The following is a 27,527-nucleotide window of genomic DNA, read 5'->3' as shown; positions in this document are numbered from 1 at the left end:
AGAACCGTGAGCGATGTTCTCCCTTTGCAAAGTGGACATTTTTGCCAGTTGTTCCAACATATACATCATGCATGTACAGGGCCATTAGCATTAATTTGGGCCCCCTCCTCCGCTAAGCGTCTTGACCCATACCCTGCCTTGTCGGCTGTGTTTTGGTTCATACCACTTTCAGAGGAAACATCTGGCTCTTTCGTCGTTTTCTTTTTGTCTTTTTGGCTGAAGGCAGCTCACTTCTGTGAGGGACAACAACACCAACCAGGGCGCCGAGGCTAAACCAGAGGAGTGCACCATGAAACCACACCACTGGCCTGTAACGTATCCCATTTATCGCCGTCATGTCTAATACAAAGTTAAACGGTTTGTGTGGATCTATTTACTCATGTTTAGAGTGGAAAAACCTTTTTAGAACTAAAAAAAAACTTGGAGCCTACTACTGAAATGAAGCACTGACACCAAAACGTGAGATCAGTCGGTTTAAACACGAGTCCACGCACCTTTGTCCTTGTTTGTAGACATCTTTAGCTCCTCTATGAGCTGGGCGTGCTTTTCCATCTCTCTGGTGTACTGCTCCACCTGCTCGCTCAGCATCTTGATCTGATTATCTCGCTCCTGGACAGCCTGTGGGGCATTCACAGACAGTTGAAAAATAATAGGAATTCATGCGCAGCACTAAACAGGGTTGTAACATGCTTCATCACGGGGAGGGAGGCTTTAGAGGGGACTTCACAAGCAGACGCTATGAATGAGAGACACGTGACAGATGAAACTTACACCGCAGAGCTCATATATGACCTGGGCCAGAGCAGCGATAGAGGAGGAAGGGAGGACAGGTTGATGAGAAGTTTAAAAGAAGGTAATGGCGTAGACAAGGCAGGAAAACAAGTCAAAACGTGAAAAATGGCATGTGGCCTCCCTCAAGGAACACAAATAATGCTTTTCACAGTATATTAACCCCACATTTTACTACTACCTAATACAACATATTCACTTTTTAGTGCTTTTATGATGTACTTTTTTTTGAAGGTGGTGACTTTACTACATATAAAAGATGTAAAAGATCCCATAAAAAACAAGACTTAAAAAAGCAATAAGCAATAATTCATTATTTTAGATAGAACTATAAAAATAGTGATGTGAAGAACTAAAGGTATCTTTTTAGATAGTATATTGTATGACATCATACACCTTCTCTCTATGTTGTTCTCCAGTCCCTTGTTTACAAGCCGGGCCGGCCGCGTGGCCGCGTACGCCCAGTTATTACCACAAAAAAAACCCCAAAAAAACAACAAAAACAACGGTCTTTGGAAAAGAAGTTGTCAGATAAGGAAAGAGGCAAAATGAGGATTAACACTAGCCCCGCGTTTCCCAGGATAGCATTTTGAGAGCAGAAGCAGCTCCAGTTTGACTCGGAGCTAGCTTCTTTCCTCCAGAGAGGTGAGTAACAGCATGAAGTCAAATGTTTGTTTTTGTTGCTGTTACATACTTATTAGACTTGTGTCCACTCTGGGCTAACACGGAAGCTAACCGCTAAGCTAACTGCTAAGCCAGGGGGGTCACCAACCTTTTTGAAACTGAGCTACTTCATTGGTACTGTATAATACAAAGGGCTACCTGTACTAACTTTTGAACTACTAGAGTCCAAGCTCACCTTAACTTTACGTAATATTAATATATTTTAAATCCTTTTGTCATTTTTAAATCTATGTAAATACAAGGATTAAAAAGTAGAGCAACTGAATAAAATAGCATTTTAAATGCAGCTCACTGGAGGGTTGTGTAATTTCTTTGAACAGGCTTGAGGGCACCACGTATGGTCCTGGGGGGCTACCTGGTTCCCGCGGGCACCATGTTGGTGGACCCTGCGCTAAGCTAACCTTATCCATAAACACTAGAAGTGTGCATGTGCAGCCAGCAAGTGGAAACTAACAAGGAACGTACACACGCACACTGGCATTAAGTGAGCGCCTCAGAATGATTGACATGAGGGACAACCAATAGATAGAGCGATTCCCCTAGAACATGAGGGACAGAGGGGGGGAAAAGACGGACCTAAACTCTGACAAATCCCTGCCCTTCGGACCGAACCGGCAGCTTCCACAGAGATCGATTTTTTAACCTCCTTTTTCTGAATACATAGTGTATTTACTACTGCCAGGATGGAAGGACTATTTTACCCATTATAACAAAATGTGTTTCTGAACAGGATTAGCAACTATAGCTTTAATTGTTGGAGTTTGACCAGCAATGGGCTAGGCATTACTGTTATGTGAGGTGAGTAGCTGGTAGCCCAGCTAACACAGTTAGCATTGTTTATTGCAGCCCTATGGGCTTCTGAGCAGCCCACTGTTATCCTAGTGTACATTCAAGACATTCTTTTTTTGACAAAAGTTGTAAAATTGAAACAGGTGCTTAGATTTTGGAGGTAGAGAGCGGCTTGGCTGGTTGCACATCTTGTTTTGGTCTACAGACAGTGCTCAACAGCCTACCTAATGGTGAAATATCGCTTATCGCTCCTTTAACAACAGTCTATGCTAGGGTGACCATATTTTCATTTGGGAAAATCAGGACACCTCGGAGCGGGGGGGGGAGAGGTGTTGTAAGGCAAACGCGGCCGACAAGCGCGAGGGAGGACTTGATCATCAAAAGTAGGTAGGGCCGCGGTAATTTAAGGTAACTTAAAAAACAGGACATTTCCTCACTTTCTAAAAAAAACCCGGGACGCCCGGGACAGGACGTAAAATACGGACATGTCCCGGGAAATACGGACGTTTGGTCACCCTAGTCTATGCAAGACCATTTTCAAAGCAGATTCTAATAGGATTAAAAGAATTTCAGCTTGTATTTAGACATTACTAAAGAAGAATAGAGAAATTACCGTATTTTTCAGACTATAAGTCGCTCCGGAATATAAATTGCATCAGCAAAAAAGGCGTCATAAACAGGAAAAAAACATATATAAGTCACACTGGACTATGCGTATTTATCTAGACATGTATTTCACACAATCCATGACTAAAAACTGATATTTAATCTGGCAAGCCATTTTATTAAATTACACAGCTGCATCCTCAACCGACTGAATACATGGAACATACCTGGGAGGATGAATGGGGTAACTCAGCAAGGTTTTATCCAGTGTATTTCAGCGTAACGGCCTGTTACGCTGAAAGTTGTCAAAATTACGCCTAAATTAGACTGTGAGCGTAACAGTGGTACGTGCTAAGCTAACAGTACGACACGGATGTTTCAGAGCAACATAAAGCTCACGTGCATTAGCGAAGTCATAACCCGCACTGACAACAGACCTGTAAGCTAGCGCTAGCTGTTATTAGCTTCACAGACAGCCCAATAACAGCATTCTGTCACGGTCTGGGCCCTTCGAGCTGCAACGGGGAACACTCCCCTGAATGAATGCATACTGACACAGTGAAACAACGTACAAACATGTGTTCAGTCTTTGATGTTTATAAGTTAATGTTTCAATTCATTTTTAAATGGTACAGGTGCAGGATAGTTTTCACAAGCCTAGCAAGCCCTTTTGTGGCTATAGACGGTGATGTTTACTCCTTGGTTTATACTGGTCAATATGAATTTAAATTTGATATGCAAGTCACACCTGAACCTAAGTCACAGGATTGGCCAAACTATGAAGGAAAGTGCAACGTATAGTCCGAAAAATCCAATCGTTGGCACTGCAATCAGCAGAATTTCAGCTTGATTAGCCTGACTGGTTCGCGACTGGACGGAAACTCAAAGTCAAATTTTCCCTTTTTTTGGCACCATAATAAGTGCTACCAGGGCTATCAGACGTCACTCTTTGGTTTTGATATTGGTACAGCAGAAATATCACAGTTAGCTATCTTCAGTATTGATGAGGTGTTTGAAATGAAGTCAGAGCTCGCAGACTAACGTCTATGAATCTCAGATTCTTTAAAAAGAAACTCGATTTTCTACCACGTGTCGGACATGTCCGAGATTCATTCAGCCTGTGGGAGAACACGAGAGAGCACAGTTTTGTGTAGCTAACAGGAAGGCTTAATGGAAGCAAGCAGCCCCGTTTTATCAAGTTGAGCTTTTAAACTCCGTTATGGAAGATGCTTATCGTGGAAATGTTGGCAGCCTTTTGGAAATAGCAGAGTTAAAATAAGGGTCTGCATTCATCAGGATATTCAAACAAGGTAGTTTGAGAAAGCTGGAACATGTTCACACTTATCAGTGCACATGCTTTTAAAAGGCATTTCTCTCCATTTTGGGGCCACAGCAACCAGGCCCTTTGACGGCAGCCCTTTGTGGTACTTCAAAGAAATCCTTTTACTTCAGGACTTTTTACAGAAATGTACAGTGAGTAATTTTTTGGGGTAGTATTCTGGATTTTTTAAATTTATATATTAAGAATTATGTAAATATAATTATATATGTTTTTGCCATTTCTCAGCAGCTCTAACAAAACATGAACTGTTAAACTACTATCTCATGGGACCTCGACTGTTCTGATAACATGGCACACTTTTCAAGCACCAGAGTGTGAGGCATAAACATATACATGAAGAGGTTTGACTCCTCTGCTATTTTGGGACAGACCTGCTGCAGGGCAATGATGTTGCTTTTGTCCAAGTCCAGCTGGGCAGAGCGCAGCTTGTCCCTCAGCTCGCGGATCATCTGCTGGTACACCAAAATTTCATCATCCTTCCCAGAGAGCACTCTCTGTGTGAGGAAAGTGTCTTGTCAGCAATGCAGTAGACTAATGTTTGCTCAAGTGAGAACAAAAAAAAAAAGAAAAGAAAAAAAAAATCCCAAAAGACATTAGAGAAGCATTGTTATTAAACAAGAGAGTTTTTTCTGCACATTTTTTCACTTGGGTACTTAAAATCTCTGAATTAAAGCATGATTCCTCTGAAAACAAATAATTACGGCAGCCAATGGCTGCCATTCCACTGCTGATTTTATTTTTCATTTTGTTTGACTTTTTCTGTCAGAATTTTTCCCATTTCATTTTGGCCGTCCACGTGCTAGAACGCTGAAACGATCTGGCTGAAGCACAAGCTCCTTCCTCCTTCTGTGCTTCTATAGATCTGGAGGTGGAGCCATTTCAAGACTCAAATTCTCAGCATTTACATATCTGTACCTGCTTACGCAGCACCAAAGGAGAGAGATTGCTGCTAAAGAAGATAATGTATCTCATAATCACATGTTGCTGTGTTATGGGCTACAGGTGAAGCAAGGCACATATTGGTCTAAGAAATCCTACACTTCTAGGCTTTTCTGTTCTGATATAAAAGTGTTCATGCTGTACAAAAACCTCGGGAACAGATACCTGTACTGTGTTGTGAAAGAAAATTCACCCCTTTTATAGATTTTTTCAATTTATGTTTATATATCTCAGTTGAGTTGTTGAAATCATCAAATAAATTGTAATATCAGACAGACATAACCAGAATACAAAAAAAATGTCAAATCAATGTTCCACTTATTCAAGTTAAAAACTGAACATGTTGGAGACCACATGGACAGGTCAAAGAAAGAAAGAAATGTTTTATAGTGAGACCAGAAACAAAAGATTGAGCTACTCAGTCACAATGAGAAGAAGGATGTTTGGAAGACTTAAAGTGAAGCTTGTAAAGTGAAGACTGCTCTGCCAACCGTCAAGCATGGTGGTGGCAGCATCATACTGTGGGTGGGGCTGTTTCACAGTGCTTCTTGGACATAAAGTGGATGGAATAATGAAGGAAGAGGTTTGATGGTTGAAACCTGGGATCCCAACACACTTCAAAACAGTTTTTTTAAATGGATAAAACAGAATCAGCGAGCTTCTTAAATGGCGTTCCCAAAGCTACGATCTCAACCCAATTGAAAAAGTATGGTAAAAAGGCAGTGGCTGAGGGGCTACCTGATAAGGGGCATTTAGCCAGATATTAGGGAGATGTACAGTGTCTAAAGTAAAGCCCATAACTATTCATACTACTGTGAGAATTTTTTCATTTTGCTAACATTGTTCTCCAGACAGGAAGTTATATTAATGTTTTGACTTGAGTCTATCTGTGGAGCTAAAAATTAGGGTGATGGAAATGATGCTCTTCAACATCAAATACTTGGAGCTCATCACCAAAGGCAAATCCCCCAAATAGCACTGGAAACATGCAAACAGCTGGTCAGCAATTATAAGCAGGGCTTGATTCATATAATGCCGGGAATGTTTTTTCCATTAATTTTCAAGACAGGTATAATTTTTGATGTACCTTTTTTTTTTTTTTACTGCAAATAAAAATCTAAATTGATACTACATTTACATTGTTTCATTATATTTTGACATATCTGCCTCTTTCCCTATAAGAAACAAACTTCTTGGTTCAATGAAAATTGTTTTACATCTAAATCAGCTAGAGGTATAAACAATGATGGGCTTATCTGGATGTCTTTAGACCCGTACTTTTAATCTGGCCCCTCTGTGCAAGAGAGAAAATCCACGACGAAGGAAAAAGTTTGCACCCAGCGGTATTATCATATTAGTCTGGGAAATAAAAGAATGGCTCAAATAAAACATCGCTACGACCGCGACTGTCAATGCGGTCAAAATGTTTTTCCAAATGTAAGGGTCTCCGTAGCGCCGGTTCTTTTAGGGATATCTGCCCAAAGAAAAAGCAGCCCTTATATTATTGCCTACATTTAACACTCACCTTCCACTCCTCCACTTTGGTGTTGACAGCTGCCATAATTGGGTCGTTCTCTGCGGTCATGCTGCTGATCTTGTCTGTCAACTCTCTAACCTGCGCATAAAACAACACGTAGATCACTGCCTCAGGTTGGTGAACCAAAAACACCTCTTTGATAATATTACTCTCACTCTGCTGAAATGACCTTTACACAGGAATGATAAATAACACCGCATGTCTCAACTCAGCATGGACACATATTTCAACAAACCACCCACTGTTCATGGTGGGATCAGAACTCGGATACTTAAAAGAAAGAAAACAACAACACCACCACCACCAGGGAGGAGCAGGCTTTACTTGAAGCTTCGCGTGATCTCTTTCCTTCCTGAGCTGGTCCATAATTGAGTCAGTCTGCTGCACGACGATCTTCATCTTGTTGTACTCATCTGTCATCTTCTCCATCTCCTTCACAGACTCCTCCAGGCTCGCCTGCAGCTGCTCGCTCTGTGTCTTCAGGTGTGCGTTTTCATCCTCTGCTCTCTGTTGGACACAAAATAATACAATAAATCAGACGAGTGAGCGAATACCTCGAACTTTAACACATGCTGCACGTATAAGGGCTGGCGGCCATAAAACGGAGTTGGGGGAAAAAAATATAGTTATGAATTTAAAAAACAAAAAAACCCCCAATGAAATATGTTTTTTGGCATCTGCAAATGCTAATTTATCTCAATTAACAAAAAAAAGATCTCCATAAAACCTGAAGGTCTTCCAAGCACTGGTACAGCTGGCGGTTGGCCAAGCTCAGCTTCCTCTGGGTCTCTGCGTTCTCGTCTCTGGACGGGAGCGGTTCCTTCTGCTCCAGCTCTCCGCGGTAGAACTCGACATCCTGCTGGAGCTGCTCGTTCTGGGAAGACACGGGACGGGCAGGAATCAGTTCGGGCAGGACGAGTGTCCAAGCTACCTATTTGTCTTTAGAAAGTTTCCCGTCAATCTGTCATGCTGGAGTTGGAAATGTTGGCAACCTTCCGGGAATTTCAGTGTGGCCCTTGCTGTGATTGTGTGCAGCCCCTGAAACCACAGGCGGCTGGTGCAAAGACACGGTTCTTTCAAAAAGAATTTTGAGGATCAGATTCTTACAGACAGATTCAAATCTTATTGAAAAAATATTAGGTAGACCAACAAGTATTTGTCTTTTCTCAACATCTTTTGGTTTTCATTTTCATTTCATAGAAAGTAGGGCCGCAAACATTCAGCGACTGTTACAATAAAGCAGATTCGGGTGCATCTATTTCTTAACCTTAGGGCCCTTTGGAAAGGCCAGGGTCCAATATTTGGTTCTTGTTCCTGGGAAAGGACTGAAGCAAAATTTCAGACCAGAAAAAGAGAACAGAAAAGATCGAGAAAAAGCAGGAAATTCTATGATAGGCAAACATGCAAGACCCTTTTTATGTTTAGCATCTATGATGACTTGCATGTCCCTTTTCTTCAAAAACTGGACTACTTTGTTTCAATAAAACATTCTATGTTTAATTGTTCATAATTAAAGACATTTTGTGTTCTTAATCACTCGACTTGACAATTTTAGCCTCTGTGACAAAACGTTTGGACACCACACAGACGCCGCTGCTTTGCTAATGCTAGTTGTGCTAATGCTAGTTGTGCTAAGTGCTAACAAAAGATACTAAAGTCCGTTTACTCAACTCTGCAGTAATTTAGGCTTTGCTTTGGAATAGCAGTGAATTCCTGAAGGTGTCGCTCACACAGCAGCACAGCAACGCCTCATGTCCTAATAAATAAATTGATGACCGCTTAGGGAAAGATTTTGAGTTCCGTTCTAACAGCAAAGCTTGTAAAGAGGATGTTTATCAAAGCTCCATTGGTTTACAAAAGATTGGGCATTGACCGCTGTAGGGAAAACTTTAATAATATTTCAGCAGCATTAACAGACCCAAAGTGGACTACTTTTTTCTTTTTTGTAAGTTGCGTAATGGAATTGAAGCCTCCATTCCTACTGGAAATCTAATTTTACTTCACTACAATTGCTACATTTCTTACCTTCCTCTTAGATTTTTTCAACTATCCAATAGAAGGGAAACGAGCAAAAGAAAGAACAGAACAAACCAAGAACATATGAAATCAGGCAGAATTGGAGGGAGGTAAGAACAGATGAGGAGAGGGGAGAAGGGTAGGGGGTGATGCGTCTGACGTCTTCCCAGCGGCTGCGTACCTCTCGTTTCAACTTCTTCACCTCGTCCTCAGCCTCCTCCAACCGTCCAGTCAACTAGGACAACCAGACGCGGCACAGTTAACTTTTGTTTCGATTCCAAAGCGGACATAGCAAACAAGGATTTGTCTGATGTGAGAATTATTCAGTGACGGGTGCCTCGGAGCTTAAAGCAAACGGTGACTAATCTGATTAGCCCAGATTCAGTTTATTAGAGAAGAAATTAGGATGTGTGATACATAGTTTTGTTTCTAAACATTCCTTCCTTTATTTTTGCAATTTATCAAACTATATTTCATGCGTGGTTCACTATAAACCAGAGGAATGTTTTTCATAAGACAAACCAAAAAATTAGCTTTAACGGTATGTGTTTAAATGAGGGGGGGGGGGGGACTGAACAGAACCCGGACCTGCAGGCGACAGTTGTGTAAAACGTGAAGGCGCTGTGGGCGACACGCTCATACCTCTTCGTTGGTTTTCTTTTCCTTGCCCATGTCTTTCTTTAACTGGGTCAATTCCTTCTCCCGTTGCTCCAGCTGAGCTTCGAGCTGCCGAATCTCATCCCTAAGAAAGCGGCTGTCTGGCCCGGTGCCGAGCTGCTGAGCCGTATGGATCGGAAATGAGACAGAACAAAAAAAGAAAGAAGAAATCAGCCCCCGCCTTAGTCTTTCATCACCTTCTTCTGTTTCTGTGATTGTTAGGTTCTCAAACCAGGATTAAATTCTTTGTTAAGTAAACAATGGGATTACAAATTCTCCTAAAAGCCCCCAAAATATTAATAAATCAGTTCCAATCCAGTCGAAACAAGAAGTAAATGCTAAGAGCGTGTGTGGAATTAGCCGTAATCTTCTTAGTTGCTCCCCGCAGTGGTCCCTACAGCCAATCCTGACAGAGCCAAGGTTCCACTCAGGGATTGGCTGAAATGTTTGGCCTTCCTGGCGGAGGTGATCTCACGTCGTTGGGACGACAGGGTGGTCTCCTGGTCCTTCAGCGTTTCACACATGGCCCTATGTATTTTACCGACCAGAGCAACTGGTTCATTCTTTATTGCAAACGGAACGAAAATGAGATTTGGTTTGAGGTATGACAACGGTTCAGAAACACAAATCTGAAAAGTGTGTTGTGCATCTGTATACAACTCCACTGAGTCAGTGGTTGGTAGAACCACCTTTTGGTAGAAACCAACGTTGCACGTGGAGACTGAAATCTCTCTCCACTCCCCTTGACAACATAGCTTAAGCAGAGTTAGATTGGAGGAAGAGTGTTGTCAGTATCAGGGTTCAAGTCTTGCCACAGATTCTGGATGGGATTTAGCTGGGCCACTCTAACCAATGGCGGATTCAGGCAGGGGCGCGGGTGGCGCGCGCACCCCCTTTTGGAGACGAAAATGATTTTTTTAGAGCGGACGGGCATTGGGCGGAAGCTGTACTTTTTTTTTTTTTTACCTCAGAGTGGCCATCGCTCTGGTCGTACTATCTTTGATGTGTCAATCAAACAATTCAACCAATCAAATCAACGACTGAAGACAAAATGCTAGCCAATTACAGCTGGAGAGGGGCGGGTCACTTGGTCATACAAATAGCTTTCAGAGCGAAGCCGGCGGCGTGGCTCGGCTGTGGTCACCGTCGGTGTAGGTAGAGCGGGATGGATATTCGGTGTGATTACCAAACAATTAGAAGAAGAGACAAAGAAGCAAGCGAGAACGAGCTGGAAGCAGCGCTATTAATTTCTGTTTGAAACGTCTGTTTGAAGTCAACACTGGAGTAAACATTGATGCTAGGAGGGTTAGCTAGACAGCTAGGAGGGTTAGCTAGACAGAGGAGCACAAGGAGCAAAACTCAGGAGTAAAACTGCTAAACTGAAGAAACTTGGGTTACTTCAGGTAGAAGGGAACTCTGCTTTGTTCTTATTCTTGTGCTCCTAGCTGCTGTAATTACAGAACCTCTTCTAGTATGAATTTTTATTTCAGTCAGTGTTCAGCCTGACACCATTGCTCATGTTTATGTATGCTAATGCTTGACTTTTGAGTCAAGACAGCTCTACAGGTTGCTGTATCTCACTGTTAGGTTCCATCTCAAACCAGCATAAAACCTGCCCAATTAAAAAGAAAAAAACAAGCCCAAATCTCAAGCTCTCTTATGTTAAAAGCGCAGAAGTATGAAACACATGAGAACATGCCACTATGTACACAAAATGTACAATCAGTCAACCAAATAACACACAAAATCACTTTAACAACCATGATATATCAACCGGGAAAAAAAACCTTACCTTAATATAAACTTAATTTGTCTTATAGAGCTCAATAAAACATTTTTCTTTTAGTAGAACTCAACCCCTCTAGGGGGATTTACAGAGACCAATACAATTTCATAGTGACACTTGATTAACCATTATTATTTTCTTGTTTTATTATAACAATCAATATTATTCATAATATCTATTATTCATTGATGATGTCAGATTCGACTCATTTAAAAAATAAATTGACCAGTAAAATGAGTTCAATGAGATGGCATTTTATTAAAATGGTTTTAGTTTTTTTCCAGACATGGACAACCATTGTGATATATATTTTGTTAGTAATTCTTTCTAAAAGCCCAACAAATCTAAAAAGCTTCCCAAATTTTTACAACCAGCCCATAACCTATTTTAGCTCATTGTGTTCAAAAGAAGCCTAATTGGGTGGAAAGCTGCCTAATTTGGTAACACTGAATAAACTATATCTTTTTGTTTGATTTTTTTAGATTTTGGGATTTTATTGAGAGTTTGTTTCTTAACACTGTAGGAGATGTCACAGAGCCACTGTTCAGCCTAAAGCATGTAAAATGCTTTTTTTTTTTTTTTTTTAAGGTGTGCCTGTCAGGATTCTCTGTGCTGCTCTACTCTAACTCTATTCCACAGGTGTGTCTGGTTGGCTGAGGAGGCGTGGCCCACACCTGCAGCTCGTTGCAGGCGGCTTCCTCTGGCTTCTTAAGCAGAGCGCTGACAGATGGAAGACGCCAGAGCCTTAACCAGTCGTGGTACGACGTGGCCTCTGTCCCTACGCTCGGACACCAGCTTGTGAGTTTTTGCTCTTCGTTTTTTGACTAATTTTTGGATCTCTGTTTGCCTCAGATTTTTGTGCTTGGATGCACTCACCCGTCTTGACGTCTCGTTCCGAAGAAACAGACCAGCAGAACCGCCTGCTCAGATTTTGCTCTGGCGCTCCCCTCATACTTCCTGGATGTTACCCAGCGAGGCCTGAGTTCCCCTCTCCCGGTTCCTGCTGGTTCTGCATTCACTCTGGTCAATCCATCTGTCAACCGTTGCCGACGAGGTTCGCTCAGGATCCCTCGCCAGTTACATCAGCCGTCCTCAGCCACCAGCCGCCTAACTCCAGCTGAGTAGAATCATAGAGTATTCCCGACGCTACTTCTTCCCGGTTAGGTCCGCCCGGCTAAATGGTAAGCAGCACACTTCTAGCAATTCCCCTGGTTCAACTTTCAGAGTTTCTGACTTCCTCTTTCTTACAGACTCGCCAGCCTTGACGTTCTGACCCAGCCGACTCACCCGTAGTCCCGTCCTTAGATCTGCCTGTTTCTTAAAATAAACATCTTAAAACTGTGCTTTGCCTCCCGATCGTATCTGCATGTGGGCTCGTCACCTGAAAACCATGACAGAAGAAGGCTCTGGCCACCAAAGTCCAGCGGATACGTTCGGGCGGCAGTTAGCCGCACAGCAAGAGCAGATGCAGTCGCTAGGTTTAGCCGTAAATTCAACACAGGAGCAGCTTCATAGATTAGCCGCTCAGTTTAGCCAGCTCATGGACACAGTTACTTCCGCGATGACGTCGCCTGTCACTCAAAACATTAGCACCCCGCCTCCCGTCGCTCCGAGCACTGATAATCAGCTTTGGGCTCCGCCACTTGAGGGCGCGTCACCTAGTCCGGAGAAATTCTCTGGTGACCATGGGAGTTGCGGAGGTTTCCTTTTTCAGTGTAAACTGGTGTTTAACCGATCCCCCCAGACTTTCGCCTCAGATGAGGTTAAGATATCTTATGTATTACGACTCCTAACAGGTAAGGCACTTAGTTGGGCTGAGGCTCGATTCCCTGATTGTCAGTCATTCGGGGTTACATTTCAGGAATTCGTTACCGAGTTTAAGACTATTTTTTCGCCCGAGTTAGATTCGGCTCACCAGTCTCGTCATCTCCTCTCGTTAAGACAGCGCGGTCGACGCGTATCTGACTTCTCAGTGGAGTTTCGTACGGTTGCCGCAGCGGCGGATTGGCAACCAAGACCGTTAAAGGCAGTATTTTTTCAGGCACTTGATGAATCCCTTAAGGATGAATTAGCCCGGGTGGAGGAACCCGGGGATTTTGAGGATTTTGTGGCGCTAGCCATCCGGTTGGATACCCGGCTACGTAGTCGGAGCCGAGTTAGACCGAACCAAGTCATGCGATCATCCACCTCTTCCACGCTCACCCATAGGGAACCGCGGTCCGCTCCATCACCTCCCGAACCCATGCAGTTGGGCCAGGTTGGTTTAACCAATAAGGAGCGTCAACAGCGCTTCGCGGGCAACTTATGTTTATACTGTGGAGGGGAAGGTCATTTCCTTAAGGATTGTCCGGTTCGGCCAAAAGATCCAGTCCACCGTTCGTAACGGGGAGAACGGTGGACGTTAATAGTTCTAGCCCCCGAGTAGTTACTAAGGCGCCATCTCTTTCTCGCTTACATTTACCAGTGACGTTAATGTTTGATCAGGATACTTTCGATGTCTCGGCTCTAGTTGATTCCGGTTCGGACTTCAACCTAATTGACCAAACCGTAGTGGATCAGCTTCGTGTGCCGGTCGAACCTCTACCCGAGCCTCTCCGGGTGTCGTCCTTGGATGGGCAGAGTTTAACCTTAATCACCCATCGCACTCGACCTCTAGTAGTGATAGTTTCGGGTAACCACCGGGAACAACTTTCGTTTTTCGTGTTCCCTGTAAAGCGTTCACCCGTTGTTTTGGGTTTAGCCTGGTTAAGTGTCCACAGCCCGCAGTTTAACTGGGCCGAGTCCCGATTAGAATCTTGGTCTCCAGCTTGTCATTCTCGTTGCTTACAGTCCGCTCGCCCTGTATCTGTTACCCCTTCCCCTGAGACAGAATCTGGGGACGTTATTGACCTATCGCTAGTTCCGGAGGAATACCACGATCTTCAGAGAGTATTCAGTAAGACTCAGGCTTGTTCACTTCCCCCACATCGCCCTTACGATTGCGCTATTGACCTTTTGCCTGGGGCTCCACTACCGGTGAGTCGGCTCTACAACATCTCCAGGTCAGAACGTCAAGCGCTCGAGAAGTATATAGGGGAATCTCTAGCTACGGGGTTAATCCGTCCTTCATCCTCCCCATTGGGCGCCGGGTTTTTTTTCGTTGGTAAGAAGGATGGAACCCTTCGACCCTGTATCGATTATCGAGGGCTTAACCAAATAACCGTTAAGAACAAGTACCCGCTCCCTCTATTATCCTCAGCCCTCGAACCAGTCCAGAATGCTAAGATCTTCACTAAACTTGATCTGCGCAACGCTTATCATTTGGTTCGGGTGAGACAGGGGGATGAGTGGAAGACGGCCTTTAAGACCCCGCTAGGTCACTTTGAATACTTAGTCATGCCTTTTGGTTTGTGCAATGCCCCGGCAGTTTTTCAAGCATTAGTGAACGATGTCCTTCGGGATTTTCTGAATGTTTTTGTTTTCGTCTATCTTGACGATATCCTGATTTACTCTCGTGACCTAGAACAACATAAACAACACGTCCGTCTTGTTCTCCAGCGATTATTAGAGAATCGCTTATTTGTTAAGGCCGAGAAGTGTGATTTTCACCAGTCTTCTGTTTCCTTTCTTGGTCTGATTTTAGAGGGCGGACAGGTGAAGTCTGATCCGGAAAAGATAAGGGCAGTGGTGGAATGGCCTGTTCCTGAGTCGCGCAAACAGCTCCAACGCTTTCTTGGTTTCGCTAACTTCTATCGGCGCTTTATCAGGAACTATAGTCAGGTAGCATCTCCTTTACATGCTCTCACTTCCCCCAAAGTACCTTATGTCTGGAGTCCAGAGGCCGAGGAGGCTTTCAGTAAACTTAAGGCCCGTTTTTCCCAGGCTCCCATACTAGTTCACCCCGACCCAGCCAAACAGTTTATCTTAGAGATCGATGCCTCTAATACCGGGGTGGGAGCGATTTTGTCCCAACAGTCGGAGGTAGACTGTAAGTTGCACCCTTGTGCGTTCTTCTCCCGTCGTTTATCACCAGCAGAGCAGAACTATGATGTAGGTGATCGTGAGCTACTAGCTATTAAACTAGCGTTGGAGGAGTGGCGGCACTGGTTAGAGGGATCCGAGCAGCCCATCATAATATGGACAGATCACAAGAACCTCTCCTATCTGCAGTCAGCCCGTCGACTCAACTCTAGACAGGCCCGTTGGTCTTTGTTTTTCTCTCGATTCAACCTCACCATCACCTACAGACCCGGCTCCAGAAATGTCAAGCCTGATGCACTGTCCCGTCTGTTTACATCTTCTGAACAAGAGAGGGAGCCGGAACCGATTCTTCCTCCCACCTGTACGGTTGGAGCGCTGCATTGGGATCTGGAGGACAGAATCAGACAGGCCCAACTCTTAGACCCGGACCCAGGTACAGGGCCACCTGGGCTTAAGTACGTTCCCCAGTCTGTTCGTCCTGAGGTTCTACGTTGGAGTCATGACACGAAGTTTTCCGCCCATCCGGGCATTTTTAGAACCCAGTCCCAGGTCTCCCGGCGGTTCTGGTGGCCTTCATGGACTAAGGATGTTCGAGAATATGTTCTCGCCTGCCCCGTTTGCGCCCAGAATAAGTCTTCTACACAGCCACCTTCCGGTTTGTTAAATCCTCTTCCCATCCCCAGACGTCCATGGTCCCACATAGCGATTGATTTCGTTACCGGTCTCCCCTTGTCCCAAGGTATGTCAACTATCTTGACGGTAGTTGATCGGTTTTCTAAGTCCTGTCATCTTATTCCCATCCGCAAATTACCCAACGCACTCCAGACAGCTCAGCTTCTTATCAGACATGTGTTCAGACTTCACGGCATCCCTGTTGATATCCTCTCTGACCGGGGTCCTCAGTTTATCTCCCAGGTCTGGCGGCACTTTTGCTCTGCTCTGGGTGCCCGTTATACACTCACCTCTGGATATCATCCTCAGACTAATGGCCAAACTGAACGCATGAACCAGCAACTAGAGACTACTCTCCGCTGCCTTACGTCATCTTCACCCTCCGACTGGAACAAGTTTTTGCCCTGGGTGGAGTATGCCCTTAATTCACACATCACCTCAGCTACTGGACGTTCACCTTTTGAGGTTGCTTTGGGATATCAGCCTCCACTTCTACCCACAGAGGAACTCAGGATTCCCTTCACCTCCGTAAACGACTACATTGCTCGCTGCCAGGACATCTGGAGATCAACCATCACTGCCCTCACTCGCACCGCAGAGCGGAGCAAGAGGTTTGCCGACCAGCACCGCCGACCAGCTCCTCAGTATCGCCCCGGTCAGAAGGTTTGGTTATCTTCCAGAGACGTTTTGTCCAATCCATCCGCTAAGAAGCTTGCTCCCCGGTTCACTGGTCCCTATGAGATAGAGACAGTGATTAACCCGAGCACTGTCCGTTTACGTTTGCCCCCTCACTCCCGAGTACACCCTACTTTTCATGTGTCCCAGATCAAGCCCGTTTTGGACAGCAACTTGTGAACTTGAAATTTTGTCTTAAAAATTCTTTTTCAATTAAAATAATATAATCATGCTAATTCCACTTATGTTCATCCATTAAAATGATTATCAATTCAAAAACCCATAGATGAATAATTAGGGTAGTGTGGAAGAGTAAAGATGGCATTCTATGGTCATTTAGCCTCACATTGTCTTGACATGACCCTTACGTGCGCACCCCCCTTTGAAAAATCCTGGATCCGCCCCTGCTAACCCATGAACATATTTGCATTTAGCTCCATTCCGTTGTAGCTCTGGCTGTATACTCAAGGTCACAGTCCTTCTTTGCAACCTTTAGTATGTTTGTGTTTAAGGTTGCCCTGTGTTTAGCTTTATCAAAAGCCTCTTTAGCTCTGCCTAGTGCGTTCAGGGTGATATTCAATATTACTTTTCTGCAACACATGTTGGCTATAATGTTCAGCTTTGGTCTCACCTGACCAGAGCGCCTTCCTCGTCAAGTTTTGGCTTCGGGCAAACTTAGGATAGGCCTTTGTATGACTCTGTTCCCCAACAATGACTTTCTTCTTGCTACTCTTCTATCAAGGCCCAATTGTTGTTGATTCTCCCTCCTGAGTAGCGGGACTCTGGAGCTCCCCCAGAGTTACTTACTCGCCTCTTGGCTGCTGCTCTGATTAATCTTTCCTTCAGTGTAGGCGGACGGCCACGCCTTGGTGGATTTGCAGTTACTGTAGGCCATAGCCTTTCTGTTTCGGGACAATGGACCGACCCCTTAGCCTCGTGAGACCATCCTGATCTCGCGAGCTTTCAAGGTTTCACTCGCAGATCAGTCTGGCTACTCTCCGTTAAAGAAAATTTGGAGCCGTTCACCAAACGAACGTCCAATCAGCGTTGGCTTTGAGGCGGGTTGAGGTGTGACGCAACGAGAAGCGCGACAGTTCAGTCTAAAGAACATGGCGGCTTCAGCCGATGAAACTAGTGTTAGCGTGGCTATCGAGCAAGTTTTATCGGAATTACAGAGTATTTCTTTGCTGAGCTAACGAGCCTTTACCTGCAGTAGCTTGGCTTGTGGTTGTGTTTTCGTCGTCGCTCGTAACAGAGCGACAACGAAGCATGTTGACGATTACGTCATATGCTTCGTTGATTTGATTGGTTTATTTGGCCTGTCTATCACCAACATAGGCCAATCAGCTAACCAGTATTTTCGCCCCTTCCCAAAATGACTTCAACGGAAGGTTTCCAGATGGATATGCGGAGCAAATCTATCTGGCGGCGTCAGGTTACCGACCCCTCAGATCCACAACCAACAGTGGAAGAGTCTTGTGACTTTGACTTTTGCTCCAATATGCAAGCATTTTTACTTAGGTCAATTATGCATTGGGTACGACAACACAAAACAACTCTGGCCACCAATATACTTGCCAATACTGTACATCTAACTATTTGTAAAAAACAGTCTTCATCTCTTTAAACATTTATAGCATAAATAACCAGTATTCTTTTTTTAATTAGTTTAATTTATAAAGAATATCTCAAGACTTCCTGACTCCAACTTTGGGAACCACTGTACTATGAGCTGTTAATAGCATAGGGTATTGTTTTATTACCTAACCCTGTATTAAAGCCCTCTAAATTTCTTCTCTCTCCCTGACCTGTCTGCTGTGCTCCTTGTTCTTCACCACTCTGTTAGCCTACTAATGTTCTCTGACAAACCTCTGAGGCCTTCACAAGACTGCTGGTATTTACGCCGAGCTTATACTGCGCGCAGTGGGACTCTATTTAGTGTTCAGGGGACTTCTTGGGGCAACAGGTTGCTCTGATTCTTGTTTAGGGATAACATTAGGGGGTGGGGAGGTCCATTGTTATCCTTTTACTTCATAACTGTGAGCTACTTTTGTTGGTCTGCCACATAAACACCAAGAGAGCACACTGAACTTTGACTAATTGGCTGTGTTAACGCTGCTCATTCACATCAGTTTACACACTGACATAAATTCTAAGAGTCCAGATTTCAGTATGTAATACATAAAAATTCCTATGAGCCACTGAATCAAAGGATCCATCCATCCATCCATTTTCCGAACCGCTTTATCCCTCATGGGGTCGCGGGGGGTGCTGGTGCCTATTTCCAGCATTCTGAATCAAAGGATGAGTTTCCTTTTTCACATGAGGAAAAAAACCTAACTGCTGTTGCCTTCACAGCCTGGACAAATAAATATACCTAAACAAGATGTTATGTGTGAAAACCTTGGAATTAAAGGGGCTGAACAGTGAATAACTGAAATGTACCTTGCGCTCTTGCTCCAGCTTGGACACTTTTGCTTGAAGTTCATTTTCTAGAAAGCAAGAAGATAAAAATAAAATAAAATAAACCTGTGGTTTAAAGTCCAAAGGTTTCTTGCTCGTAATAAACAGGCCCTGCTTCCTCACCGGTTTTGACATGTTGTATACAAATTTCATCGATGAAGGCTTCGTGGAGTTTGACAACCCGTTCTTTAGTCTGACAGGGGGAGAAAGAGAAGAGACCAGAGAGCTCAGACCGACAACATCAGAGGCCATTTCTCTTCCTTCCTAACATAAATCACGGCCGTGGTGGGCCAGCGAGCAGATGTGCACAGGAGAGAGCGGAATGTAGAAATAACAAAGCCTGACACCTTTAACAGGGCCTGACCCACTCGGAGGACCTGAATAATGTTCTCCGCGGCTTTATCCTTCACCTCCCATTCCTTTGTCTGCGTGGAAAACATGGAATTAGAGGAAAACAAAACGTTGTAGTCATTCACCCTAATAACAGAAGTAAAAGAACATTAAAAGAAAGAATAACAAAAGAGAAATTTGATATTTATACACCATCTTCCACCCAGGCTCAATCAAACATATCCACCAACCAGGCATAACATTATGACCGTCTACCTAATGCATTAGGACGGTGGTGAGTGGTAAAGTAACTTTCGGATCAGTTAGAGCTTCAGTCAGCCATGACTGTCGGTCCACCAAAATCCATCCAACATGCCAAATATGTAATTGAAAGTTATATCAAAGCACTCCTTTGCTATGACATGATGACAATTTGAAAAGCCACGCAACTCCAAAGGTTCTGGAGCGGCTCGGACCCAGGCGTCTAAGTGATCGGATTTTGGCTACAATTAAATGCTGAGGTAATTACACTTGCCCATTTTTCCACTTTGTAACACAAAGTGTGAATAAAAAGATGTTCCTCTGACTGCCAACTTTATCCCACGGGTTCTGTGGTGAAGAGAGAGCTGGTCTCACGCTTTGCCTGTCAGTTGTCACAATGTCCTGCCTGGTCGGTGCGTATATCCAATTCAGTTCAAATTATATAGATTTGTCCATCCACATATTTCCTCAGATTTTGCTTTTTATTACACTTAAATGTTGCAGATCACCAAACAAAATTGAACACCAGCCAGAAAAGAGCCAGAGTAAATGCAAAATGTATTAAGGGCAAAATTTTGGCCTTATGTGGTAAAAAAAACAAACATATTTCCCTTGTTAAGTCATGAATTTAATGTGAATAACTAAATTTTTGGGTAGCTGAGTTCAAGTTCCCCAAACACAACAATTGAAATCAATATGTCACATCCAGAGAACCTATTTGACAACATGAAGTAGGCTAAAATAGGTCAGAACGCAACACATGGTGCCCCAATCTGAGCGCACCAAAGAACCAACGACACCTAAATCACTGCAAGACTCACTTGCCTGATTCAAGGTTAGCGTTCATAATACATTAACCATTAACTATCTATACCTGTGGGGGAAGGGGTCTGATCTCCAGGTCGCTCATACTACAGCAGTATGAAAGAGAATGGTTGAACGTGTTGTCCATGACTTTCAAGGTGGAAAAAAACCCAACGTTCACCGAAACTGACATGCATCCCAGAAAATGTATACAAACCCCAAAACCTCTGGCGAAAACATTCCAGGAACGGAGGAGAAAATGTTGGAATTTTTTGAAGGAGTGCATCTCGTTATCTTTGGTGTAAAACTAGCACGTGTCAGAAAAAGAACATTATAATTGCATGTATGATTCTGGTGGAGTGCTTCGCTGCCCAGAGGTCTTGCCAAAAACTAAATTAATTAAAGAAAATCCATAAGAATAATATCAAATAGTCAGTTTGTGACCTTCAGCTCAAGCACACTTAGTTTATGTAGCAGGACAGTAATTTAAAACATAGCTACAAGACCATGGGACAAAGGAATGATCTGGAGTAGCCCCAATCAAAGTCTGGACTAAAATCCGTTCATGCTCACAAACTCTCCAACGGGACTGAATATAATTCTGCAAAGAGCAGGCCAACATTTGTCCATGGCCATGCAAACAACTCATTGCAGAGTCCACAAACACCTGATGGCAGATGTTGTTGCCAAGGGCGGAAAATCCAGTTATGAGGATTGGGGGGAAATGGCTTTTTAATAATTTTTATTATTAATTGATTTAGTTTTTACATAGGATCATCTTGGATGAAATAGCTTTCGCCCTTAATAATCAGAATCATCACGTGAAAGCTGAGTTTTGTATTTACTCAAGTTATTTTTGGCTGTAATGCATCTGATGATCTGGATCATTTAGTGACAAAAGGGAGAAAAAGAAAAAAAAACAGAAGAAAAAAGTCTGCAGGAAATCAGGGCTTCAGAGATTCTTCAGTCATGCCCTTTTTCACTGAAAAGTCAGAAGTCATTGAGCAGCGATCTGTGACGCCAAATGCAATATAAACAATGAGAAATTACCGCGACAAAAAGGCGGAAGACTTCGTCCAGCTCGTCTTTTTTACGTTCGTCAAGGGTCTCTGGATCAATTTTCGACACCTTGTCCCATATGAGACCGGCGGGCGGTGGCATTTTGAACAAATAATGTTTCTAAAAGATTCCGCTAATTAATCCAGTTAGTCAGTTTACTGCGACGGCCGGCTCTTCCTGAGCGCCTCCTCTTAATTAGAACGTAAATAACACATTATTATGATGTTCGGCGGCCAGAAATAACTCCGGTCTGTTGTGAACGAAGCGCCCAGAATCTGTATTTCGACACCTCGATTTAAAGACGTAGGCTACTCGACACATTTAGGGGAACTTAGCAGGACATGTTGGACTCGGTGGAGGCAAACCTTGGGGAAACTGAAAAGGTAAGGTGACAGCAAACGTTCATCCTGACACGTCCATGTTGCGAAGCTCTGGCTGCTGCTAGGTAACGGCTCACGCAACAACAGTTAACGCGGAAAGAAAACAAACGCTGGGCCGCCGGGCTGCGAGAGAAAGAGAAGCGAACTCGACCGCGCGCGCAAACCTTAATCAAATACGACGCGTCGTAGCATTTATATTCAAACTGTTCTGGTCGCGCGAACGCTTTTAGAACTTCAAACAAGCCGCGGACTGTCCCGTGTGCGCCGCTTGTTTGGCTAACGTTTAACTCGCGCGCTGCTGACCTCCGCACCGGAAGGGATAGCCGCGGTGCGTTCGGGCTAGTTGGTACAAATGAAATGCCGTGGAACTCCGATCCTCCTGCGCCGTCTTGACTTTTTTATGCTAAGCTTTATTGAAGCTTCTCGTCTCTGCTCTTGCGTGTCCTCGGTAAGGCAGAACTAAACTATTCTACTTCCACCATGTCCGGTCTCTTTTTTTAAAGACTCCTTTAGCAGCCCTGGTTAGCATTCGGCTGCTAAAGTTGCTAACGCTAAAGGGACATTAGCGGACCTGGCATTTTCAGATAACGATTAGTAGCTCACACTGGCTGGTGTCATATCTTCCGAAAATGACGGCAGTGTCGTGTTTCATTTAATTAAGCAGCGTCTGCTGTTACCGAGTCGCCTAAAGTCTCTGTTATTTTCTGACGAGCTTTGACAGCACAAGGGTGGCTCGATTACTATTTGTATTTGAGCACGAAAGGCCAATTTTCCCCTAAGTTCTTCCCACTCTGTGATCCAGAGGGAGTGTTCTCATTTACAACGTTACAATAAACTAGAGCAGAACACATAGCAAGGGTAGTAAGGTAAAGGAACGCGCTACAACTGCTATGTGGAAACTCTCCCACTGGAAGACGTTCAGTTACTGGTTCTACTGTGTAGAAAAACACCAAGAGACCAAACACTTCTAATTAAGAGATGAACTTTCTGCCTGTCTAAAACAAATCAGATTTTTTTTGATTAATTAATTAGTCACCCCGAGGTAGGGGGAAACTATGGTTAATAAATCACAGGACAGTGTTGCATCTCTTTTCCTGTCTGACAGCTCTGATTAATAAAAGCTCAGGTTTGAGTAATCCAGCTCCATCACCGGGTTCCAACACGCCCAGCAGTTCACTGATCAGCTTTTCACAATGGAGCGCTATCTTTCCCAACACTAAGTTTTCTGGCCATAAGTGTCTCGGTGGATCTGATGTTCCCGAAGAAAGGTTTCATATTCCCTAACTGCAGACTCATTTGCATGGTTATACGGTTATACGGTTACACGTGTTTGTGTAAGAAAAGCAAATTGTGAAGTGCATCCACTTGTTTTCTATTCAGTAAAATGTTTGTGTCATCCTTTACATCCATTGTCATTTAGTTTGTTGTTTTCTTTTTGCAAGGGATTGTGTTGAGTAGGGCTGGGCAATATATTGAGATTTAAAAAGATATATAGGATGAGACTATGTTGAGATGTTGCATTATAATTATACTTTTATTTGTTTCAGTAGGCTACTTTTCAGCTGCTTCACATATTTATCGATAGCTGGTTGTTAAAAAAAATGCCTTTGAAACATTTGAGATAAATCTTGGATTCATGGATGCCTTTTTATGAATACTGTATGAAAAGAAAAAAAATATTGATATCATATTTTGGCATTCAGCTTTAAAATATCGAGATATTATATTTGGTCCATATCGCCAAGCCCTATTGTGGAGTTGTTAAAAAATGTTGTCTCTAATCTGAAACAGTTTTGCTGTTTTTCCTACCAACCCAAACCTACCTTCTCAGCATGTGACCCCCAAAATAACAGTGCCAGAGACCTACAACCCCCTTTTAGTGTTTTTTTCTTTCTTTCTGTTTTGGAAATTATAAAAATATAGTCATAAAATTGCAAGAATATAGTATTCATTTTCTGAAAAAGCTTCCCCCTGTGTTAAAACAAGGAATGCTGAGCGTCTTGTAAAGTTATCCTTTGGTATCGGTTTAACAATGAAGGAAATCCTAATTCTTTTTAGCAAATCGGCTACAAATAATCAAATTATTAATGTCAGAACTTTAAAACGATTATGCAAACAAGTGTATGACTTTATGCTTGTAATTTTCTTTATTCTTGTACACCTAATATTTATGACTTTATTTTTTTAATTTCCAAGCAATATTAAACATTTGTATCACGGTCATTGTAGGTTAAAGAAAACAAATTATTGGCCAAAGAGAGGTACATTTTTACATAAAAAAACTTAGAAAGTTTAAAAATAATGTCACTTATTTGCAAGAAACAACTTTATAAATCCATTTGTTTTCTATTAAATCCGCCCGTTTAAAGTCAGAAATTCTGAATCATCACTTTGGGAACCACTGCTCCAAAAGGAGTGACTGCTTGTTTTTTTGCCAGAGGTTAGGCCGTAGAAAGAGTATTACAGAGAAGAGTCGGCTTCCCACCATAGGACAACTCTATTATCGTCTTAAAACAAAGACTTCCTTTGAAGGTTTTACTTTTAAAACATATCAGCAGGTTTGTTGTCTTGGAATCTTACGTCAGTCGGCGTTATTCTAAAAAAAAAGAGGCTTGCTGGTCTGCCAAAGTTTGACAGCCTGTTTTCCTTTTCCCGCACAGTGATCCATGACGGCTTGGGTCAGCCATGGCTGTCGTGTCGTGGAAGGAGATTTTGCTCGTGACTGGGCTGGTGGTGGGATGCTACTGGAACAGTCTGTCGTGCGGCTTCGTGTTTGACGACGTCTCGGCTATCCTCGACAACAAGGACCTCCGGCCCTCAACCCCTCTGGGCAACCTGTTCCTCAATGACTTTTGGGGAACGCCGATGGCCGAGGCAAGTAACTTTTTGAAAGGTCTACTTCTCTTATTCCTGATTGCAGGCTTGCTTGTTGAATGTGGCACCTCTTCAGCCGCTGGTCTGCAGCTGACAGCTTGACTATGTGTCCGGCTACAGGAGCGGAGCCACAAGTCCTACAGGCCGCTGACGGTGCTCACGTTCCGACTGAACTACGTCTTCAGCGAGCTCAGCGCGGCTTCCTATCACCTGCTGAACGTCATGCTGCACGCCGTCGTCTGCGTGCTTTTCCTGCGGGTTTGCCGGCTCTTCCTGGACAGGACCTTCAGCTTGCTGGCGGCGCTGCTGTTCGCCGTGCACCCCGTCCACACCGAGGCCGTGAGTTTGGGTTCGGGTTTTTGATCAAGGGGGAAAGTGTTCCGCAAACGCGTATGATTATAGAAGAGAACGGATTGGGGTCTTGTGGATTCAAAGGTCAGCTTCCCTGGAAGGCCCGGGTGAAAATGTTCGCGTGGAGCAGATTGTTTTCATAAGTTCCGCATTGTGCGGCCCTTCCTGTTCAAACCGTAAGATGTCGTTTTTGAAATGTTGTAAAGAAGGCTGCAGGCTCTCCCTCACAGATTGCCACGTCGACCTCCACACCAAAGTCCTGGTGAGAATCTGTGGTAGAACTTGGAATAAAACTGTGTGTCGACACTCTCCATCCAACCTGATGGAGCTTGAGCTTATCTGTTAACTAGAATTGGCGAACATTTTGACTTCTAGAAACAGCCCAAAAGACCCGTAATGGCAGCAGATTGGTTCAGGGGACTGAATATAGATGCAGGCTCTTCAGGATTTCATTACATCACTTGCCTTCCACCTAACAATTATCCACAACTTAGTGTCTCTTAGTCTCAATTCAATTTTATTTATATAGCGCCAAATTCATGAAACATGTCATCTCAAAGCACTTTCCAAAGTCAAATTCAATCAGATTATACAGATTGGTATAAAAAAAAATCCTATATAAGGAAACCCAGTTGATTGCATCAAAGTCCCGACAAGCAGCATTCACTCCTGTAGAAGCGTAGAGCTACAGGGAGAGTCGTCTGCATTGTCCATGGCTTTGCAGCAATCCCTCATACTGAGCAAGCATGAAGCGACAGTGGGAAGAAAAGAACAAACATTAGCGGGAAGGAAAAACCTCCAACAGAACCAGGCTCAGTATGAACGGTCATCTGCCTCGACCGACTGGGGTTACAGAAGACAGAGCAGAGACACAACAAGACAGACAAAAAAGCACAGAAGCACACATTGATCTAGTAATCTGTTCTACATTAGATGGTAAGTAGCGGGTGATCTGTCTTCCCTGGATGATGCCACAGTTAACAGAACGTCAGACCAGGTGTAACTACTATGAAGAAAAAAAAGAGAGAGCAAAAAGTTAAAAGCTGAAATGACAACAAGCAATGCAAAACTGGAGAACAGTAGAAATCAGTAGAGTGAGACAAATAGACCCTGATGTCCTCCAGCAGCCTAAGCCTGTAGCAGCATAACTATAGAGATAGCTCAGGGTATGAGCCACTCTAACTATAAGCTTTGTCAAAAAGAAAAGTTTTAAGCCTAGTCTTAAAAGTAGACAGGGTGTCTGCCTCACGGACCAAAACTGGGAGTTGGTTCCACAGGAGAGGAGCCTGATAGCTAAAGGATCTGCCTCCCATTCTACTTTTAGAGACTCTAGGAACCACCAGCAGACCTGCAGTCTGAGAGCGAAGTGCTCTGTTAGGAACATACGGGGTAATCAGAGCTCTGATATATGATGGAGCTTGATTATGAAGGGCTTTATACGTTAGAAGAAGAATTTTAAATTCTATTCTTGATTTAACAGGAAGCCAATGAAGGGAAGCTAAAATTGGAGAAATATGATCCCTCTTGTTGATTTTCATCAGAACTCTCGCTGCAGCAAGACCCATTGTAGTGAAACCCATTGTGTCTGTGGACGGTACAGGACAGATTGGGAGAATGTTCAAGGGGTACGTGAGTAGTTTTGGGCGGCCGCCACATCGCATTTACTGAACGAGCCCCTTCAACATGACATTGGCCGCGTTGAATTCATGGAAGGACGTGACAACAAGCCGACGGTGTGAGAGCTGTTCAGTTATTAAATCCTGACGGGATCTACTCCTCACATCATTCAAGTGGCAGCTTATGTCCTTCAGATTCCTGTAGCGCGCACAGCCCACCGACGGTCCGCCTGTTTCTCTGGACCGTTAAGTGCTTGTTCTCCGCTATCCTGAGATCTTTAAAAACATTTTTTTTTTTTGACTCGCACTTTCTAAAATAACACTAGTTGATTGAGTTTATCTTGGGTGCTAAAAGTAGCACATCAGCTGTGGAGGCTGAATAGGAACTCGGCGTTCACTCGTCTGTCTGGGAGGCTTTTGTCACCAGTTCCATCTTGTGACTCGTCCTAATCGCCGCAGCCGAGGCGACGAGCCGGCTAACTCCGAGGGAAGCGGGGGAAACAAAGGAGAGCCTTCTGCCCGTGGGGAGGGGGGGGTGTTGCGCTGCCGCTGCGTATCTCTTAGCTCGGCTCGCGTCTTCCTCCCGGTTTGCTCTAATCTGCGCGGGGCCCCTCAGACATCTTGAATGGAAACAATTTGCCTCACAAAATGAGCCCTCAGAGTTGGCCCAACGGATGCCCTTCACGTTATCGCCGCCCGGGATCTCCTTCTGAACGACGCGTTTGTTTTGCTCCTACGTTCCAAGCACTGAAGGTCCCTTCACGATAAGTGTGCACAAAGAGGCCTTGTCTACCCCCCCCCCTTCAAACACGTCTTTCTCACTGTTTTCTGACGATGACTTTTTCAATGGAAGTGTTTTTTTTTTCTTTCTCCCTCCTTTTCTTTTCTGAATCTCCAAGAATCTTCAAATACAAATTGTTTAGTGTGCTCCATATCA

The 27,527-nt window shown here is 43.8% G+C and overlaps 2 protein-coding genes across 7 annotated transcripts in view; one reads left to right on the top strand and one right to left on the bottom strand.

Annotated features, from left to right (window-relative positions):
- The window catches only part of cep290 (centrosomal protein 290), an 83,623-nt gene extending 61,676 nt beyond the window's left edge, over positions 1-21,947 (bottom strand). For 2 of the 6 annotated variants that reach the window (XM_036146052.1, XM_036146073.1), the window contains exons 1-13: positions 21,361-21,947; positions 19,263-19,340; positions 19,039-19,108; positions 18,899-18,944; positions 9,345-9,486; positions 8,884-8,937; positions 8,712-8,732; positions 7,414-7,560; positions 7,011-7,193; positions 6,675-6,764; positions 4,582-4,704; positions 772-792; positions 495-618 (exon numbers count right to left, since the gene is read on the bottom strand). In XM_036146052.1, the coding sequence (XP_036001945.1) occupies positions 495-618; positions 772-792; positions 4,582-4,704; positions 6,675-6,764; positions 7,011-7,193; positions 7,414-7,560; positions 8,712-8,732; positions 8,884-8,937; positions 9,345-9,486; positions 18,899-18,944; positions 19,039-19,108; positions 19,263-19,340; positions 21,361-21,471 (1,210 nt within the window). In that variant the 5' untranslated portion in view covers positions 21,472-21,947. Of the gene's footprint in view, positions 1-494; positions 619-771; positions 793-4,581; positions 4,705-6,674; positions 6,765-7,010; positions 7,194-7,413; positions 7,561-8,711; positions 8,733-8,883; positions 8,938-9,344; positions 9,487-18,897; positions 18,945-19,038; positions 19,109-19,262; positions 19,341-21,360 lie in introns of all 6 variants that reach the window. The other 4 variants (XM_036146062.1, XM_036146078.1, XM_021317057.2 and 1 more) reach the window with 3 other exon arrangements.
- A 103-nt stretch (positions 21,948-22,050) lies between these two features.
- tmtc3 (transmembrane O-mannosyltransferase targeting cadherins 3) overlaps positions 22,051-27,527 on the top strand; it is a 41,844-nt gene continuing 36,367 nt past the window's right edge. Inside the window, exons 1-3 of the mRNA XM_021317062.2 lie at positions 22,051-22,197; positions 24,410-24,623; positions 24,744-24,962. Coding sequence (XP_021172737.2) covers positions 24,435-24,623; positions 24,744-24,962 — 408 coding nt within the window. The 5' untranslated portion in view covers positions 22,051-22,197; positions 24,410-24,434. The remainder of the gene's footprint in view (positions 22,198-24,409; positions 24,624-24,743; positions 24,963-27,527) is intronic.

The sequence above is a fragment of the Fundulus heteroclitus genome, chromosome 2 (assembly GCF_011125445.2).
Source record: "Fundulus heteroclitus isolate FHET01 chromosome 2, MU-UCD_Fhet_4.1, whole genome shotgun sequence".
Lineage (NCBI taxonomy): Eukaryota > Metazoa > Chordata > Actinopteri > Cyprinodontiformes > Fundulidae > Fundulus > Fundulus heteroclitus.
The sequence above is the reverse complement of the archived record's forward strand: the minus strand, read 5'-3'. Positions and strand labels throughout refer to the sequence as shown.